This window comes from Brassica oleracea, chromosome C8, assembly GCF_000695525.1.
Source record: "Brassica oleracea var. oleracea cultivar TO1000 chromosome C8, BOL, whole genome shotgun sequence".
Classification (NCBI taxonomy): Eukaryota; Viridiplantae; Streptophyta; class Magnoliopsida; order Brassicales; family Brassicaceae; genus Brassica; species Brassica oleracea.
The window spans coordinates 40666881-40687609 of record NC_027755.1 but is presented as its reverse complement, the minus strand read 5'-3'; the positions used below and the strand labels follow the sequence as shown (position 1 = coordinate 40687609).

General features: G+C 37.1%; 4 protein-coding genes and 2 pseudogenes across 10 annotated transcripts in view; 1 reads left to right on the top strand and 5 right to left on the bottom strand.

Annotated features, from left to right (window-relative positions):
* LOC106309407 (glycine-rich cell wall structural protein 1-like) overlaps positions 1–627 on the bottom strand; it is a 1062-nt gene extending 435 nt beyond the window's left edge. Inside the window, exons 1-2 of the mRNA XM_013746433.1 lie at positions 323–627; positions 13–209 (exon numbers count right to left, since the gene is read on the bottom strand). Coding sequence (XP_013601887.1) covers positions 13–209; positions 323–627 — 502 coding nt within the window. The remainder of the gene's footprint in view (positions 1–12; positions 210–322) is intronic.
* An 869-nt stretch (positions 628–1496) lies between these two features.
* LOC106307659 lies at positions 1497–4852 on the bottom strand (annotated as a pseudogene).
* A 539-nt stretch (positions 4853–5391) lies between these two features.
* LOC106307658 lies at positions 5392–6840 on the bottom strand (annotated as a pseudogene).
* A 1792-nt stretch (positions 6841–8632) lies between these two features.
* LOC106312316 (glutamate receptor 3.4-like) lies at positions 8633–13009 on the top strand. Its single transcript, XM_013749793.1, is given in 7 exon segments — positions 8633–8794; positions 9343–9441; positions 9532–9782; positions 9785–9901; positions 9977–11295; positions 11555–11864; positions 11933–13009. Coding segments are annotated over 5 exon segments (2820 nt in total). The 5' UTR covers positions 8633–8794; positions 9343–9441; positions 9532–9595; the 3' UTR covers positions 12820–13009.
* LOC106312317 lies at positions 12982–13893 on the bottom strand. The gene is made up of 3 exons (XM_013749794.1): positions 13729–13893; positions 13336–13415; positions 12982–13209 (listed from the first exon to the last, which is right to left on the bottom strand). The coding sequence occupies exons 1-3, from the start codon at positions 13837–13839 to the stop codon at positions 13134–13136; spliced, it is 267 nt and encodes an 88-aa protein (XP_013605248.1). The 5' UTR covers positions 13840–13893; the 3' UTR covers positions 12982–13133.
* Positions 13894–14483: 590 nt separating this feature from the next.
* Positions 14484–20307, bottom strand: LOC106312605 (homeobox-leucine zipper protein HDG2). Of its 7 annotated transcripts, XM_013750179.1 has the most exons (11): positions 20096–20307; positions 19699–19757; positions 18431–18708; positions 18207–18324; positions 17303–17491; positions 16686–17099; positions 16506–16607; positions 16041–16416; positions 15682–15953; positions 15248–15343; positions 14823–15170 (listed from the first exon to the last, which is right to left on the bottom strand). In XM_013750179.1, exons 3-11 carry the CDS (start codon positions 18673–18675, stop codon positions 14823–14825), a joined length of 2160 nt encoding a protein of 719 aa, XP_013605633.1. In that variant the 5' UTR covers positions 18676–18708; positions 19699–19757; positions 20096–20307. The 7 variants fall into 7 exon arrangements, with proteins under 7 accessions (XP_013605638.1, XP_013605633.1, XP_013605632.1 ...); XM_013750178.1 differs by lacking the exon at positions 19699–19757; XM_013750183.1 differs by lacking the exon at positions 19699–19757 and having other exon boundaries at positions 18431–18695.
* Between the last annotated feature and the right edge of the window lie 422 nt (positions 20308–20729).

Below are 20729 nucleotides of genomic sequence, written 5' to 3'. Positions count from 1 at the left end.
CACCACCCCCACCCCCGATTCCTCCTCCAGCTCCGCCACCAATTCCTCCTCCTGCTCCAAATCCGCCACCATGGCCGGAACCACCTCCAACACCTCCTCCTCCACCACCACCAGCTCCACCTCCACCACCTAATCCTCCACCAGCTCCGCCACCAACTCCTCCTCCAGCTCCAAACCCACCACCATGAGGAGGAGAGGGTGTGATCGAGCTTAAGAACCAAGAAGAGGGGGAAACAGAAGAGTAAAGTATGAGCCGCCAAGGCCTGTATCGACTTCAGCACTCTCCTACAACTCATAATCCCCTTTTTTTTATCTCTCTAACGAAGAATCTCTGGCTTTGAATCCATCTCGAAGCTTTCTCTTTTGTTTGTTTTCTCTCTCTCTCTCTCTCTCTCTAATGTCGAGTAAACGAATACCGCCACCACCACCTCTACCTCCACCTCCTCCAAAACCTCCACCACCACCGCGTCCAAACCGGCCACGTCCACCACACCGCCGGCCCCACCAACAATCATCGTCCCTATACCTCACAGGACCCACCACAGACCCATCCCCGAGAACACATTCCACACTCAAGTTAAGCAAAACTAAAGAAAGAATCAAACATGTAAGACTCTTAAGTTTCATCCCTAGAGAAAGAAACTGTAACGTCTCCTCTTTTTTTTCCGTAGTATCTCAGGTACTGGAACTAAACATTGCCTTTTATAGTAGATAGATGAATCTTAAGAGTGGTAAACATTAATAAGCAAGTGGATGAAGAAGCCATTAATATGGATCCCCATGCATGTTACGTTCTACGCGTTTGGGGCCGTTGGGCCATTGCCGGGAACCATTTAATGAAAATTGTGATAGTCAAAGTAGACCTACACTTACTTAGTTCAGACTCTCATCAGAAGCTTTCGATCTCTAATTTTGCTCATTATTTACTTTTCTTTATTATCCAAAACTTGTTGACATTTCAAATCATCACTATTTGACACTTGACAGTTGACCCTAATATCCGAGAAGTGCTAATGCTATATATTACACCATAAACAAAAACAAATAGTATAAAACCAGAACTAGTTTTTTTTTTTTGGAATATTTCTGATGTGGTAGTTAATAACTCTTCTTTTTTTTAACAACAATGTTAGTTAATAACTCTGAGTACTTAAATGTTATGGTTTCTTACTTTTGTTAATTTATTTCTTTCTTTCAAATTGTCCTTTGTTTTCACTCACATTTACCATGGGTAATAGGAATATTACACCAATGATGGCTTATATATGGTCGCGGGAAAGTTCAATTTAGTATTAGTGAGAGTCCACGATGCCGACAAAGTCAACGGTAAAATCTCGAGAGAAATTAAATATCGCTCACATGCATTTGTAAGGTGTACATTGTCTAAGTGCGTATTTAATGTTTACAATTTCCCCAACTAAAGGCACCAATCATTATTCACTTCCAAGTTCCAATTAATCATGTATGTAAATTGTATACATACATGCATGCTCGAATATATGTCTTAAAGAAATGTTATAATCTCATGGGAGAAGAGAGAACCTAAACCGGATAAGCTTGAGGCATACAAATCCAAAATTAAATAACAAAAAGAACCAAACCAATTAGTTTTCTCACCTCTCTCATCTGATATGCTAAAACAACATTACGCACTCTCTTTTTTAACAGTTTGTATCTAAAAAGATATAATAAATCTAACGAGTGAAGATATTCTACAGTGTCAATAACTGAGACTTGTGATCAATGCCATTGAAGATGTACGTCCCCAACATCGGAACAAACTGTTTTGTGACAAGCTGCAACATAGAGAAAGAGAGATACACACACACACACACACACACACAAGTTCAATTATCTCTTAGAGTTAGTGCTTTTAAGTAATTAAGTTCAGAGCAATAAGAAGGAAATATGAACCTTAATGACTTCTTGAGATGCGATGCCTCCAATAAAGGCAGCAACCACATGAAGCTCTGAGGCACCAAAGCGACACATCTCATTGATAAGGTCATCGGGCAGTACTGAGCCGTTACATCCCAAGTCGGCAAGGAGACTCAAGGCAGTAGTTTTTAACCGAGAAATATCCTCATCCATTCCTCTACAAAAATATATTGTATATTAAAGATAGCTAAACAAGGACCAATTGTTTCAGAAATAGGACTTAGCTTGTTGCCATAATGAGTTTCTTACCCATCAAACTGGCCAGGAAACTTGTTATAGTTAGCAGTGAATCTGTCCACAGCTCTAAGAAGAACATAAAATCCCATTGCACCACTGCCACAGTAAACAATATAAGCATAAGAGCTACCATAGAAAAGTAATCTTTCAAAATTTGATGCTTTTGTGTTCATATGAAAAGGACAGACTCCGTGAAGGCACTGCCACCTGTAATCCTCGTCCGCTAAACACTTTTGAATTTCGGTTACACAAGGATTGCTGAACTCGTCCTCTACCATACGATATCTGCATACCTACAAAGCACATATGACAGCTAATATTTTAGTCAAAAACTATGTTTATGATACTGATTCAACAGCAAAAATAAACAAGCAATAGGTAGACCATTAGCATTTACATATTAAGTTTTTCTTAGGAAGTTGAGTATTCTCACTTTAAGTTTTCTTGCATTCTTGCAGAAGCTCTTGATTGTTGGTTTTGATATGCTGCTGAGGTCTCGACCGATTTTCTTTAAAATATTTTTAACTCGTTTCTCCATGACAAGAAAATCAGCCTCAGCTTTCGATTGATAGATAGTGTCTGTAGAAAAGCAACAATGCAGCTACATTAGCAATCTGAAAAATAGTCTGCGGATGAAATTCAGTGCTACCGAGGCAGTTGCACTTAACTCTGTTGAAGATGTCATATCTGGTATAGAGCCTTCAAGGGGCGCCTCTCCATCACCTTCGTTTGAGACAAACTCCTGCAGGTGGTGATGTATATGAGTATTATGAACATATCAACATGAGTTGCAATGAAGATGCAAACACAGATTCATTGAAGTAGAACTCCGAACTATTTATCAACCCTAACTACTTGCAAGTCCAAAAAGAACATGAAAGAATGAGCTCTCGCAGAGCAATTTTGCTAGTTTCAAACCTTGAGAGCCGCTACCATGACCCAAAAATCTGAGGAATTTGAATTCGGTTCAGCACAAGTATCATTGTTGAATCTCAGAGCCTATAACAGAAACCAGGAATACTGTGATTTGACCCACAACAAAGGTTTTTTGTTAGTTACCACACCAAGAAGATATCAACTTACTGATTCCACGCGGAGCAAAAACTTTGAAAGCTGCTTCGATAGCTTCTTTGTAGTTATCCTCATCCATAGTCCATAGATATCATCTTGGACTTAACCAAATCCTAAGATTTTAAGGATAAAGACAGATTAGAACAAAGACGCACAAGAAATCAAGCTAGACAATGAATTTGCAAAGTAGCAATAAAAAGAAGTAGACCTTAAACTGTTTTTTCTCTTCCCTGGAAGAGGGAAGATTACCACTATGAGACCGAGTCCATTCATCAGCCACCTTCACAAGAATGACAACATAAGGTATGTGCTTATGCGCAACGGGATCTGATACATTTAGATCAATTGTCTCCACAAAACTGCAGTTCAAAGAATAATTGAGAATGTCACATCACACAGTCAAATGATGCCAAAACAACTTAATGAGCGAGAATATGAAAGCAGTGTACCTCTTGAGTTCAGGCCATGGATTATTTAAGCGTAGGTCATCAAGAAAATGATCAGGCTTTGAGTCAATTACGGTGTGCTCCTGATACACAAGGAAACAAAAATTAAAAATAATACATTAGCAATACTCACAGTAATCCATTAGTTTCATTAGAAAATATTGGGACAAGAAAGGTATTATTACCTTAACAGAGACACGAACAAAGCCAGAAAGGCCATAAGAGCGAGCAAAAACCAACATGACGTTTGCTTCTCGACAGATTCTATCAAGCTTCACCATTGAATCTTCCACCAGCTACACACAAGGCATGGAAAAAAAAAAAAAAGACTAAAGCTTTGCCTGGAAAGGTACTACATAGTAAAATCTAACAACATTGAATATAAGGCATCATGATTCATATCTAGCTAGTTCCCCCAAAAGGAAACAAATAAAGATTAAAGCTTTGCCTGGTGAATACCAAGAAATGACATTGACAAGTAGAAACCCAATCGTGTACCTGGGTAGCTATAACGAGAGTGAACTGAGAGAAGAAAAACGGATTCGTGGATATCAAAGTATCTGGATTCTCCTCAATAAACGTGGCTTTAACAGAATCATTAAGCTCTTGGAGAAACGCGCAAACAGACTTAGCTTTTGATTGACCAACACTCCTCTCATCATCAACTTCACATGAAACGGAAAACAAAATCAACATACGCTACAGGAAACTCAAAGAGTACCCATGAAGTTGTTTCCAAGGTCACCAAGCTCGACTTTGGATCCATCGACGACGGTGAAGCTCCCAACTCCACCGAGGACGAGATTCTTCAAGGCTTCGGAGCCAGTGGGGCCACAATTGAGAAGACATATGCTCGCTTCTTCCAAAGCGGCTTGCCCTAGCTCACCCCAAATCCTGCGGTTTTTCGAGAGATTTAGAATGGTACGTAGAGAAGTAAAATTGGAGGATGGAAGAGGGAAGGGTGTGTGTACCTGAGCTGACGATCGTACTTGGTTTTAGGCTCTGACATTGTTGCCTCTTCCTTCTTCCTCTTCATCGGAGGCACGGTGGTTGGCTTCGCAGCTACGCAGAGGAGGAGTCTGTTTGCCTCCGGTTAACTGAAACCCCAATCGGTTTATTCTCAACGGTTTATAAGCCATTGTTAATTTGGAATGATAGTTCATTTGGTTTTCAGTTTTCCGGTTCTAAAATATAGGATCGGGTTCGAGTATTTAACAAAATTTGATCGGTTTCGGTTCGGTTATTTAGATTCGGTGTTTAGTTCAATTATTTTGATTTTCAGTTTTGTTTGGAAGGCTAAGAATCGGGTGACATCCAAAATAATTTTGAGTGTAATTTAGTTCAAGTTCGATTAAGATTAAATATCAGATTTTTTTTAAAAAAAAATTTGGATAATTCGATAATTTTAAATATTTTAAATAAAAAGGTTTTCGATAATTTGATTTGTAAAAAGTATTTTTTTTAAGTATTTGATATTTTAAAACTAAATATATTTAATATATATAAGCATATAAATTATATTATATAAATTCAGTATCCATTCAATTTTTGGTTCGACTCCGGTTTAGTTTTTTTCGTTTTTGAAATATAAAATCTGTTCAGATAATTCATAGTATTTAAACCCGAACCAAATAAATGTGTCATTCAATTCAAGATAAACATGTTAATAAACCGATTGGACATCTTTGATTCTTTTCAGTAGTTCATGCACATAAGTAACTTTTCACAATTAAGTTTAAAATTCACCAGAATCCCAAAACAAACATGTTCAGTTTTCTAAACAAATTTTGAGCAAGGCACACATTAACATTGAAAAGAGACAAGACGTAAAAATGTAAATCCACAAAACAAGATCACTTCTTCTTTCCAGCTTTGCCTTCTTTCCTCCTAACAATCTCATCTGAGTACTTCACTCCCTTACCCTTGTACGGCTCCGGAGGCCTCCACTTCCTCGCCGTTGCAGCAAACTGCCCAATCTCACTCTTGTCGTACCCACTCACCGTGATTCTCGTGTTCTCTTCCACTTTCACTTTCAGACTCTCTGGTATCTGCATCTTAACCGGGTGTGAAAACCCGAGATTCAAAACCAGCTCTTTCCCTTCCACGGTAGCACGGTAACCAACACCCACTAGTATCAACTTCTTCTCAAATCCATGTTATCCGTAAGCGTCCTAACACAAGAGTTACAAAAGGGTTAAGCAACTAGCACAAAGTTCAAGATTTGTAATAGGGCGAACCGAACTAACCAAAATTTTCAAACCAAACTAACCAAAATAATCGAACTAACCGAATTTAACCAAACTTATCCGGAATTTTAACAAAATTTGACCAAAATATAACCAAAAAAAAAAAAAAAACTTCGGTAGGATTTTCAGAAACCGAACTAACCACCAAACGAATTTTATTTCGAGTTAATTCCGTAAGATTTATGTTGAATCAAAAACAGAACTACCTGAACCGGCAGGCCTACTTTGTAACCAATCGGTATAATAAAGGTGAGAACTTTGTAAAACCTGAAAAGGCCGTGCATTTGGTTAGCTCTTCTAGTTTCGACTGTTTTCTTGACCCTCAAGAAACCGGAGTCTTCTTTGAGGAGCTCAACTTCGCGTGGGTAAGTTAAAGCGAGCTCTCCTAATGGACCTTTGACTTTCAAGTCCTGACCTTCTAATGCGATGGTTACATTGGAGGGTACAGCGATGGGTTGCTTTCCTATCCTTGATTCCTTGCACTCGATGGTCTTGCTGGAGAAACCCACTTGAGCAAATGGTGGTGTTGTTGAGACCTTGAAAGCGTTTCTTTCTCCCAAAAATGATGACCTGAACAAAGGCAAAGTATTCTATCTTTCTCCAGACAAAACCAAAAAAAAACATTTCTAGAAAGGTAATAGCTCTACCAGATATCTAAATCATAAATGAACTGAATTGGAACCAGGATAATGTAGAAGTAAGGCAGCGATACATTCTAATAAACTTTCAATTTCCACCCTAGCGAAATGAAGTAATCATAGTCAGCATAAGGGATTTTAGTATGTCGGCATTACCTGGGTTGAAAAGAGGATACGACTGAGGACGCCATTGCTGGGATTGATGAGAGACGGAGCTCTGCTCCAGAGAATAAGAGTGTTCTTTATCCACAATGACTGATCCACCGTTCTATTTGTTTGTACATTTTTGAAATGATTGCTCTTACGGCCCATTAGCTAACCATTAGAAGACCTTTAAAATCATTTGGGCCCATTATCAACAGCTAAGCCCAATCAAGGTCGATGTGAGATGAATTGAAGTCGATAAACATAGACATGGCTGTACTCTAACTAGACAAATAAAACACAAGGAAGATAGAAGAAGATGATGATAAGGGCCCTCACACTCCTAAAAATCCAAACAACAACTTGAGAAAATTTGACTAAAAGTCGGAAAATCTAACTATATATTCTACTGGTCTAGATTTATTTTGGCCAAATGCTTTTTGTCCTCTCTGAACAGAAATGTTCTGTTGGGGTTCAATAGTTTGTTAACTTTTTATAAAATGATTTATTAACGTAGTAACAGAAAAAAAAATCAAAATTCATGTAATCTTCCAAATTCAAAAATAGTAGTGTAATTTTTCAAAGTTTTTTTGACAAAATATAAAATTTTAAAATAAATATTTAACTCAAAATGATAATACTTCAAATTTTATATAAATAAAATCATAGATAATAAAAAATAATTTTTTGAAATGCATCATGAAAAAACAAACTATATATGTTGTAAGAATTAAAACAATCTAATTTTTTGAAATCTTAATTAAAAATAAAAAAAAAACCTAAATATCATATATCAATATAATACTAAAATAGAAATTATATTTTAAAATATTTATAATAATATCAAATATATTTATAAAATAAAAAAATATCCACACAGAAGTGCGGGTTAAAATCTAGTATCTGATTTATAATATCCTTTATGAACTATATATACTAAAGACAAAGAATACTCGCTTCCATGTGTTTCATGCTCCTTTTTAACGTTTGAAAAATTCTGGTCCTAAAAACCAGTAGTATAACTAACTTTATTATTTATGGGTGAGAATATCTCTTGTTTTTTATGTGTGGAATTAACTGACGTATAATGAGTTGAACACTTGTTTGACCAAGGCTGCCCCTCGAGCAACTAGGTTGTCACATTGACACTTAGAAGACCAAAGCAGGTTCTTAGTACATGGTTTTTACCGGAATATAAAAATCCGATTTTTAATTTTTAACTGAAAATACTAAGAGTCGGCTTTTAAAATAAGAACCGACTCTTAGCATTTTCAGTTAAAAATTAAGAGTCGGGTTCTTATATTCCGCTAAGAACACCGTACTAAGAACCATGCGTTAATGATGCTCTAAGAGTTTTTGCCATGTGGGTTAACTAATACTCCCTCCGTTCTTAAATAATAGACTTTTTAGTATTTTCACACATATTAAGAAAATACATTAAACTACCATAATAAATATATTGTTTTCTGTAATTTTCAATTTTCAATTTTCAATAACTTTTAACCAATAGTAATTCAATAAAGTCAATTAATTTTTTTGAAATTTACAATTTTATCGTAGAAAACACAAAAAATACATTTTTTCGAAATAAAATTTTTTTCTAAAAAGTCTATCGTTAAGGAACGACGGAGAGAGTAACATTTATAGAGCACTTTAGCTTGATATCAATATGGAAACATGGTTTAACACGTACGTCCTCCTAACAGAAGAAAATAACGGATCAAAATGACAAGGGCAAAAAATTAAAATTAAAAATACAATTTGATTCTTCAATAGTATGAATAAAGCATATGGATACCCCACATCTTGGCCTACCTCTACTACACTGACCCCTCAGAAAATACATTGATAACAAAAAAAAATTTAATAAAAAAGAAGAAGAAAATGAGATAATATTTTAATTATTCTTTGCGTGAGCTTGAGTAAACAGTTCTACTGCTGCTGCGCTTCTTCTTCCTCTTTTCTTTGTCTCTCTTTTTTCATGCTCCAGTCCAGTCAAGTGCTAACTCACTCGTTTACTCCAGAATAATATATCGATTTCTGATTCAAGCTTGTTGCTCGCACTTGTTCCAAGGTTGCTTCTTCTTTATTACAATTGCATTATTGTTCATTTATTTTTGTTCTACATATATATTTATTCACAAGAAGAAACTATACTTCAGCTGGTTAGAAGTACTTGAATTTGAGGATTTAATGATCTCCATAATTTTGGTCCAAAGATCTCAAAGAAACCTCCTTTAAAGTATTTATTTAACATAACTTTTTTCATATACAAATTTAGTTAAGTTTAATACAATAGAAAATCGTCTAAATTCAGATATTTACATGGATGTACTTTTGACATCATTCATTCTTCAACCACTCACTGGCCACTGCCATGTTCTGCAGAATTAAAATCTTTTTATTTTATTCAAGTTGGAATATCACCGATATTATTAGTTACTTTATGTTCCCTTAATTATTTTGGTTTGTGTGAAGAATAATCTTTAATTAGTTGACATATCACTGCCATCACCGTGTGATTCTCTGTTCACTGAATTAATCACACTTTTTGCTTCTTTTTCCTTTTTGTAAACCATCTCTAAGATGGCCCTCTTACACTTCTTTTATTTTCAATTCTAGTTTCACATGTAAGCACCTGTCTCTACAGAATCCAAAATCCTCATACAGACACAAGTGTGTATCCACCAATCTCTACAGAATCTAACTCCTGATTTCTTGGTTTGTTTGCCTTCTTTCACTAGATTTTCTGAACCATTTTATCCCTTTTGTGTGTGTTAAATTAAATCTCAAGTTTAATTCATTCTCCAGGTGTCATTTCAATTAATCAAATGGTTACATAAGCTCAAGGGAACAAACAATCGGTGCTTTTTTCATGATGACAAGAGGAGTTTCCATTGCGTTGTTATGTGTTTCTGTCTTGTTGGTCGTTACACAGGAATGTGCTGGTAAAAATGTTCTCTCAAGAAACTCCTCTTCTCCTACTACTTATCCACCATTATCACAGAGGCCAAGCTCTGTGAATGTTGGAGCTCTGTTCACTTATGATTCCTTCATCGGAAACCAGCGTTTAAAGCCGCAATGGACGATGTAAACGCTGACCAAACCATACTTAACGGTACTAAACTCAATATTGTCTTTCAAGACTCTAACTGCAGTGGATTCATAGGCACCATGGGAGGTATAATAAACTGCTTATCCTCCTCTCTTCAAAACTTGTAACAAAATGCTCATGTTTCTTTTTCATGGTTTGTAGCTTTGCAGCTGATGGAAACACAAGTGGTTGCAGCCATCGGTCCACAATCTTCAGGAATCGCTCACATGATCTCCTACGTAGCCAACGAGCTCCACGTACCTCTCTTGTCCTTCGCAGCTACGGATCCAACTCTCTCCTCTCTCCAATACCCTTACTTCCTCCGCACCACGCAGAGCGATTACTTCCAAATGTACGCCGTCGCAGACTTCATATCCTACTCCGGATGGAAACAAGTCATTGCCATATACGTCGACGACGAGTACGGTCGTAACGGGATAACTATCCTAAGCGACGCATTGGCCAAGAAACGCTCCAAGATCTCTTACAAAGCTGCGATCACGCCCGGCGCAGACTCCACTTCCATAGAAAGCCTTTTGGTCTCTGTTAACCTGAAGGCTTCTCGTGTTTACGTTGTCCATGTGAATCCTGACTCTGGTTTAAACGTTTTCTCGGTGGCTAAGTCGCTTGGAATGATGGGGAACGGTTACGTTTGGATCGCAACGGACTGGCTACCAACATCTTTGGACTCCATGGAGCCTGTGGACTCTGAAACAATGGATCTCTTGCAAGGAGTGGTCACTTTTCGCCATTACACACCCGAGAGTAGTATGAAAAGAGAGCTTAAAGGGAGATGGAAGAATGGCTTCAACTCATATGCATTGTATGCTTATGATTCCATTTGGTTGCTCGCTCGTGCTCTCGATGTTTTCTTTAAAGAACACAATACAGTAACATTCTCCAACGATCAGAACCTGACCAAAACAAGTGATAGCAGCATTCAGTTATCAGCGCTAAGTGTGTTCAATGAAGGGGAGAAGCTTTTAAAGATCATTCTTGGGATGAATTATACTGGCTTGACAGGACGAATCCAGTTTGATGCAGAGAGAAACAGAGTAAACCCGGCTTACGAAGTCCTTAACATAGCAGGCACAGGTCCGCGGAGAGTGGGTTACTGGTCTAATCATTCAGGTCTCTCAGTGGTGACTCCAGAGACATTGTACTCTAAGCCTCCAAACACGTCTACAGCCAACCAGCGTCTTTATGGAATCATATGGCCAGGTGAAGTGACTAAGCCTCCTCGCGGCTGGGTGTTTCCTAACAACGGAAAGCCGTTGAAAATCGCGGTGCCTAACCGTGTGAGCTATAAAGATTATGTCTCTAAGGATAAGAATCCGCCTGGTGTTAGAGGCTTTTGTGTTGATGTCTTTGAAGCTGTGTTAGAGTTGCTTCCTTATCCTGTTCCAAGAAACTATATACTGTATGGAGATGGGAAGAAGAATCCTTCTTATGACAATCTAATCAATGAAGTTGTTGCAGATGTGAGTAGCTATTAGCCTTGGACATTCAATTCTTGTTTCGGTGCTGGTTCGGTTTTTTTGGTTCTTTGGTTTACAGGTTTAAGATCCGTTTTGGTATTTAGAAAATTCGGTTCGGTTTGGTTTTTTGGTTCAAAAGATATAGGATCAGCTTAGGTAATTGATAGGATCCAATCCCGAACCGAACCTCGGTTCAGTTTTTTTGGTTCCGGATAAATGTGCCCAAGCCTAACCTGTCTTTTTTTCTTTTCTTTGCCTGCAGAACTTTGATGTAGCTGTAGGAGATATTACCATTACTACAAACAGGACAAGGTTTGTGGATTTCACACAGCCGTTTATAGAATCAGGGCTTGTGGTGGTGGCTCCGGTTAAGGCGGCCAAGTCTAGTCCTTGGTCATTCCTGAAACCATTCACTGTAGAGATGTGGGCTGTCACTGGAGCTTTCTTTCTCTTTGTGGGAGCTATCGTCTGGATTCTTGAACACAGATTCAACCATGAGTTTAGAGGCCCTCCTAGGCGTCAGCTCATCACCGTCTTCTGGTTTAGCTTCTCCACCATGTTCTTCTCTCATAGTAAGTATACACTTGCAAGAAGATCAGTGGATTCAACACTGGAGCTTACATTGCTTTTGATCTTTCAGGGGAGAAAACGGTGAGCACATTAGGGAGGCTGGTGTTAATCATATGGCTATTCGTGGTTCTCATCATCAACTCAAGCTACACAGCTAGTCTAACTTCGATCCTAACCGTTCAACAGCTCACATCTCGGATTGAAGGAATAGATAGCTTAATACAAAGCAAAGAACCAATAGGTGTTCAAGACGGCACTTTTGCTAGAAACTATCTTGTCAACGAACTCAACATATCTCCTCATAGGATTGTTCCACTAAGAGACGAAGAACACTACCTCTCTGCTCTCCAACTCGGTCCCAAAGCCGGCGGAGTAGCAGCCATTGTAGACGAGCTTCCTTACATAGAAGTCCTTTTGACAAACAGTAACTGCAAGTACCGTACAGTGGGACAAGTGTTCACACGCACAGGCTGGGGTTTCGCATTCCAGAGAGACTCCCCTTTAGCTGTAGACATGTCTACTGCTATCCTGCAGCTCTCCGAAGAAGGGGAGCGTGAGAAGATACACAGGAAGTGGCTTAACTACAAGCACGAATGCTCGATGCAGATATCGAACGGGGAGAACTCTGAGCTTTCGCTCAAGAGTTTCTGGGGACTGTTTCTTATCTGCGGTGTCACTTGCTTCGTGGCACTTACTATCTTCTTCTGGAGGGTTTTCTGGCAGTACCAGAGGTTGTTGCCAGATAGTGGGGACGAAGAGGAAAGGGCGTGTGAAGTGACTGAGGCATCTGGATCAGGGAGAGGTTTACGAACGCCGAGTTTCAAGGAGTTGATTAAAGTTGTGGATACAAAGGAGGCAGAGATCAAGGAGATGCTGAAACAAAAGAGTAGCAAGAAACTCAAGAGTAGCCAAAGTGGAGCTGGGAGTTCACATTCACAACGTAGTGACATTCCTTGAAACAGATAAGAGTTCAGCGATTCATATAAATGTCTGTTAACATACTTAGGGGGTAGATAAAACTGTCATAAGATTTTTGTAATAGCAAAGTTCAAGGAACCAAAAACCAGAGACAAACTGTAAATCTTATTGCAAGTGAACATAATTAAAAGAAGATAAAACTGAAAGGGAACTCCAAGTATCAATTTTATTGGCATTATGACAAAACAAGAAGATGCTGGTGATACATGTTGAAGGGAAGCTTAAAAAACCACAGTCTAAGCGCTTACATGCTCAGTTAAAAAGTTGCAAAGAAAGAAAAAAGGAGTGGGCTTTCACTTTTCCTCAAGTTTTACTGGTCTCTTTGGAGGTTCCAGGTCAAGGTAGGTGAATGGCTCTGTTGGTTCCTCTCTGAAATAAACAAGATGAATGGTTCAGAGCCTAATGATTAAGCGCGAAGAAGAAAGGCTTAAAGGTAGAGACTTTATGATCAACAACTTCACTTTGATGGTAAGAGTATGAAACTGAGCACATTACCCTGGCTTAGAGCGCATGCAACGGTAGAACAGTTTAAAAGGTCCTGGAACTGTCTTAAACGGGTTCCCCTCGAAAAACGCCTGCCAAAATTTTTACTAAATGCTATAGCATATACACGAGAATTTGCAAGAATCATGTTCAATGGCTAAGCAAATTCAATTCCTTTAATGCATAAAAACACTATGTAAAGATCACAACAATTCCAATAGTTGCTACAAGCTTCAACAAATGAAATTGAAGATTACAGATTCATAGAAGGCAAAATGGATCACATTGACCATATCACCCTTAAAAAAATCCTAAATTGAGAGATCCAAAAGGCTTATCGAACTAGAAGAAGGATAAAAAATCGTAACTTTAACGAAAGGAAAGAAGGAAAAGGTTTGAGAGAACCTGGACGACGTCCTCGACACGATCGTTGCAGCGGTGAGCTTTGGGCTCACGGTGGCCTTCGGGTAAACCCCACGGACTCTCTCTCCTCGGCACTGGTCTCGTCTCGCTCATCCTTTCTCTTCCTCTTTGCTCAGATGTTGCGCAAATTGAAATCAACTACTATCATTTTATTGAACCGGAAAAACGACTTGTCCGAACCGGAGATTTCGTAACGGTTTGTTAGTTCGGTTAAGTAGACCAACAGTTAAAAAAACAGTTACATCTTCTGTATGTGCTTTGTTTGTTGTATCTTTTTTTTTCTCATATTATTTTTGTGAATCTTTATAATAGGCTGTTGCGCTTGAGGAAATGATATGTTCAGGGAATGTATATAATAGATTGTTATTCAGATTGCTTGTTTGAAAGTGATTTTTCTCATTTGATAAGTCTTTTTTTTCTAATCTCTTTCTGTGTCACATTGTATTTGATATTTTGTAGTTCTGTCCAAGCTAATGCTCTGTCTTTTTTTTTTTTTTTTGCTAACAATCTAATGCTCTGTCACCAACATTATTTATAGTTTTCTTTGGTTGGTATCAGATTCATGGTTGGGATTCATGTCCATCTTTGGTGCGGTTTAAGCTGAAACCATAACCAAAGGTAACCTAAAGTGTGAGATTTTTGGTTACTTCAGCAGCCTAACAAAACAAAAGAAAGACAATAAAAAGTGAAAAAGCAGCAGAAACTACTTTGAATATAAACAAAATTAAACCCAAAAGAATACAAACTTCAAATTCTTGATTAAGACCCATCTAACAACAAGCTTTAGAAAGAAGAAACACAACTGTGACACAAAAAAAAAGATGAAAAGTATCTCTGACCAAAGTATGTTGCAAGGGAAGTCAATTCCCGAACCTCTTTAAACCATTTTGCATTGTCACTCTCAAGTAAAAAGTTTTTTTTCACTGCTTATAGTTTCAACAAATAAGCAGAGCAAAACTTAACACTACAACACATAACCTTACTCAATGGTATATCTTGTAAGGTTCGCTCTTGACTCCTCCCCTTTCAACACCAAAAAACTTCTCTTCAAACCTAACCATCCTCTCTGTGTTTCTTCAAGCAGTCTCACAAGACATAGAAGCTTTGATCCTCTCAACCGTGCAAGCAATCAAATTGTTAACAGTTGCAACAGATCCAAGAGACAGCTTAGCCGTGGGAACCGAGTCAACAAGAATCTGAAAAGCAACTGTCAACAGCGACCCTCCTTCTCCTCCACCGTTGGCATTACCATCAGGAAGAATAGCAAAACCTGATGGAAGAAGAGCGACATAGTCTGGATCACCTCCATTAAGCACTATGTTCATCGCTACAATATCCACTGGAGCATATATAACAAAGGAAGCTGTAGGGTCAGTGCAACTCTCTTGTAGGATCAGCATGTTGCTCTGGCTAGAGTTTGCACTCTGTGATATAAATAAACATTCAAAAGTTTTAGCCTTGATCAGATAAGTTATAACAAGAGTTTTACATATATACTCACATTTACCCTTAGGAGGGAAACACAGTTTCCTGTATCTCTCCCATTGGCAATATGTGCCATCTCTTGAACAACTCCTCCATTTGACAGAATATCCCACTGCGCAATGTCTCACAAAGATTCATTAAAACCAGTGTTTTAAAATCAGACTGAACTGGCGCTCAGACCGGATTAAACCGTGAACCCGGAACAAATCCGGGTTGGGTGGATAAAAACCGAGTTTGTTTGTAATTTGTTATCAAAAACTAGTTTTATTAATTAATTTTGTATTTTACATCATACAAATATAATTTATTTATTATTTTTTTATATTTCATAGTAACAAATATTTAAAATTAAATATTAATTTTATATTTGATTTTCATTTGGTTTGTACTTAAATTTATTTATTTATAACTATTCTGTTGAAAACTTTAATTAGTAACTAAAAGGGTTACCTCATTTCTTGAATTCTCATCTCTAAGGAAATCAAAAACTCTCTTTGGAGGAACAGGGATCCCAAATGAAGTAGCTGCACTAAGGACAATACCAGGAGGCCTTCCTGGATCATCCACACTCTTTCTAGTCATCACTCTAACATCTTCAGCTCCTGTACCAGACAATGTAGTCCACGTGTGAGCCGTTGAAGCACTCACTCCTGCACAAAAGCTTATAACCATCCGCTCCGCCAGTTTCAGCATACTCCTCCTCCCTTCTTGGTTAGTTATCACTGCACATTCATCAATATAGTAAACTATAATTCTGCTTCCAAATTGATTCCGAGAGAATACGTGTGAAACAAGGAATAAGTTTATACCGCCAACTTCTCCTGATGAAATGTTTGTAGCCATGACACTAGCTAACCTCTCGCATTGCCGGTCAAGAATAGCTACCCAGCGTTTAGCACCAAAGGCATGACCAGTACTAACCATGTGCTTATATAAGTCATGAACTCCTCTGTCATCAACTTCCACATGTTCCACCCAAGTCACCTTGGAGTATCCATTAGGCATTTCTTGAATCAAACACCCTGAAGCTCGCCGCCTGCATCTAACCGGTGGATTTGGCTGAAGACTATCCAAGGAAATATCCACAACCGCCCACGAACCATCTGCTTGTTGTTTACAGTACCGTGCGAAATAAGTCTCCCTGGTCGGTACTAACGGTGTTGGGACTTGAAACTCTGCAGTCATCTGACAAAACAGAGTGGTTACTTGAGTTCCAAGTCTTTGTTTAGTATTAGGTTTACATTATTACAAGAGAGTTAAGACACAAAGTTTACCACTTGAAGAGCTCCATTATAGTTTCCTGCAACTCCAGTCGATAAAACAGCTAACGTCATCGCTCTAGAAACCATCCCCGCAAAAACCATTGACCATTGATTCTGCATTACAATATCAATGTTATAAACTCTTACATATAGAAGAATGCTTTTAATATGCCAAATGAAAATGATTATTACCACATCCATGAGAATCTCAACAATGCTAATATGATTCATGATCACAACGGCGCTTTCTCGTGAGGCTTCGGATCTAAATCCAGCTGGTTTAGGTCCGATTCCTCTAGGAAACGTACGTGCATATTCTTCTTCGTCTAAAACCAAACTATTCCACAAAGGCTCGTCCACTTGAACCATCCTCATGAGCTCTTCCATTGCAGCCACGGCTAAGTCGATGATCACCGGTTTGTCAGATTCTGTTGGTGCAATGATGGACTTGAACTGATCTGTTGGGTTGTTTCCATAAACATCTCCTCCAAAATTTCCCATGGCGAGTTCTAGAGGACGTGGTGGAAGAGGAGGTGGAGACATGAGAGGATAGTTTGAGACTGGCTTGCCTACGTACTTGGCTGCGATGGCTGATATTCGATCGATCTAGATGACAAAACAAGAAGATAACATGTTTAATATATATAAGTTTTGTGTCACAAAAAGAACTAACGTTATTACTCTTCAGTTCTGTAAGATAATATGTCTTTAAGATTATTTATATTGTCACAGAGATATGTTTTTATAACTTTTCTTGAAAAGTAAATTCTTCAGTTCTTGATTACTCTACGTATAATGTACATATATACCTCTTCTCTTAACCGAGAATTTTCAAGACGAAGTTGGTGTTCGTCGAAGGACATTTCTCCAATAGCAGTTGGACCACCACAATTAGGACATGAAGCATTTGCAAGAGCCTCTCGATATCTAAGGTTGTCTCCTCGAAGCTTCTCGTTTTCCGCCCGAAGATGCGAGTTCTCATGTCGCTCGTGGTGATTCTGCATGCGAGAATAAATTCATTTTCTGTTGTCTCCATAATAATTTTTATATATTTAATTGGTTTTTTCTTTGTTTTGTTGCTGTTAATCATATTTAATTAAATGAGAAAACTATAGTTTCTAATTTGAGTAAAACGAAGCAACAAATGATTTTTACTAAAAGAGGAAAAGTATAGGTGGTATTATACATACATAATACGCTTGTGTACACGTAATGTGTTTCCCCATATTTGCATAACGTAAGCACATGAGTCCAAAACGTCTCAAACTATGAATTATGGTTCTAACTTAGTTACTAAATGAGCAAGTTTTTTAATTTTAACTCAAGAGCTTTATATGGCTGAATACGCCAAGGATATAGTTTGGCTAAAGAAAAACTTTTCAAAAGTACTTGAGAAAAAGTATATAAAAGTCAATTGTTTGGTGAACCAAAAAAAAGTCAATTGTTTTAACTAACTACATTTCAAAATCTGCCAAAGTTCTACCAGAATCAATGTAGTAAATTCTATATCAACCACCAAAGATTTTCTCATTCGTTAATTAGGCCTATACTATATATCATGATATTCCCTAATTATATACTAAAATGAATGTGATTGAGATTAGATGCATAGGTCTGACGTCTAAGCATAAACATAAGCTTTTCAATATATATACATAAAAATTATCTGATATATATCCAGAAATGTATGTGGACATAAGAGTGTATATATACCTTCATTTGGGTGCGTTTGTTCTGGAACCAGAACTTGACCTGAAGAGGTTCCAAACCCAATTCACGGCTCAGTTGTTTCCTTTGCTTGTCATCCGGGTGAGGACACTCTTTGAAGAATCTATTTATCAACCAAAATAATAATATTAAATTAATTGTTAAAAATGAAAAAGTTTTTTTTTGGAATATGTAAACATGAAATTTATGAGTGAATAATATGCATATACGCTTCCATCTCCTGGATCTGAAGTTGGGTGTGTCTATGATATCGTTTCTTCTTATTAGGATGATGAGGATCTTGATCGTTTCCGGATCCTCCTTCTTGATTCTCACTTCCCGATTTAGTATTCGCACTGTCGAATTCATCGTCCCGAAGAAATCCTTCATTATTGTTGTTGACTTCATGGTTGTAGTTGTGGTTATTGCTATCTTCGTTGTTCATAGCTGCAAGCAACATATTTGGCTCGAACATCGTGTTTCTTATGCTGGAAACTGAAAGCAAACCCTATAAAAAAACAAAAGGAGTAGAAAGTTTTGTGAGATGTCAAATAATTAGGGTTTCTTCTTACGTACGAGTCGAGTTGAGTCGAGTCAAGTCAAGAAGAAGATAAATTTCACCAAGGTTGTGAAAAACGTATGGCAATACTTTATCCACGTGAACAATTATAATACTTTGGAGTTTTCTATCTTCCTCTTGAAGATGTTACAAAAGGATATAGGCAAATTGAAAAACGAAGAAATTGCAGATGCTTGTAGGAAACAAAGGACCCACTAATTGAAAGCAAAAGAAAGAAGAGCCTTTCAGAAAAAAAAACAAAAAAAAAAACATCACACTCATATATTAATATGCTATTAAATAACCAACCAAAAAGAATGAATTTCACAAATTCCAAATTATTTAAACCTCCCTATTTTTTTTTGCCTTCTAGAAAAAAAACTAACCAGCAGGTTAAAATTTAAAATTTAAAACGGACTAAGAATTGTATGTAGTAGTTTAATAACTCAAATAGTAATCTTGATGTATAATGATTTCTGATATTTGATTTAGAGTAAACCATTTAAATTCCATTTTTCTAATAGCATATTGATTATTTAGGAGAGAGGAAAGAGAAGACGAAAAGAGAAATTTTGGACTCATTTGTTAGCAAGCATATTGTAATCACTAGCATGTTTTTGAAATTTTTGTTCAAATAAAAAACTCTTTTTGCAATTTTTTAAGAACCTGAAATGAAAAATATTATTATGTGCACGGTGCGAGGGACCAACAAAGAAGTTATTATACAACTTACAGCCAACGTGACATAAGGCCTGGGTGATTTATTGAATTTCTCCAGCTATTTTTTAGTATCATCATCGTTTATATATAACATTTTTATTTTGCACATAAGTGATAAATATATGTATGCATATGATGTATATACACGTTTTATATATGATAACATACGTATGGTATAAACAGTGGGTATAAAGAAGAATATACAAAGAGAATACAAACCTTTAACCTTAATTCTTCCTCTTTAATGTTGTCTTGAGAAATTCATATGCAGAAATTAACTAAAAAACAGATATTAGAAAGCCAGAAAACAAGATAAGAGATGAATTGCAATAATATTAGGCGTATTTCATCTTTAAAACAATAATTTAGTAATCAATTAATGTTAAAGAATGAAAATTAAGACAGAAAATAAATGACTAACTCTAAACAATCAACACACACGCGATATATTTGATTGTAAAATCATCATGAAAATGATAGTCTTATGAAGAGGCCAATAAATTTTAGTGGAATGATCCAATCCGTTAGACAAATTAAAAAAAGAAAGACTATATTCAAATATTACGATAAACTAACTAAATATCACCCGAGAAATGGTGAGGTGATCGAAACATACACTGCGAGGAAGAAGCGAAGAAACCCTAGAGGGAGAGAGAGGAGTGAATCGATATCGATGTCTGATCTGAGTTTTGTTTGTCGAAAAACCAGTGATGGTTTGTGAAGCGGTTTTTGGCAAAGTGTTTGAAAGGTAGGTACAAATCTTAGAGAGAGAGAGGAAAGTGAGAGAGAAGTAATGGCAGAGGGTATTGAGAGGGTGCGATGAAATTAAATGGTGAGAGAGGGACACGTAATTATCCTACACGCTTTTAGAGAGAGAGCGCGATCGAACGGAGATAGATAATGTTACAATCGGAATATCTTATTTAATTAATAAATTTTAGGACAAGGGATTAAATATTTATTTATAACATAAATTAAACTAGTTATGCTCTTTAAATAGAAATCATCGGACCCATTAAAAAGTAATAATTTATAATTTTAACTCATGCATTCATATGTAGTTACGCTCTTTATCACGCGAAAATAAATAAAGATACTGCGTATTTACTTCATTATCCAGTAGGCAGTAAGCTATTACCCACAAGTTTACGCTCATTTTCCATGTCAAACGAGATTAAATATATAAACTTACCAAGACAAATACTATAGCTAATTTTCTGATTTGTATCATGCGTATATAGATGGAGCTG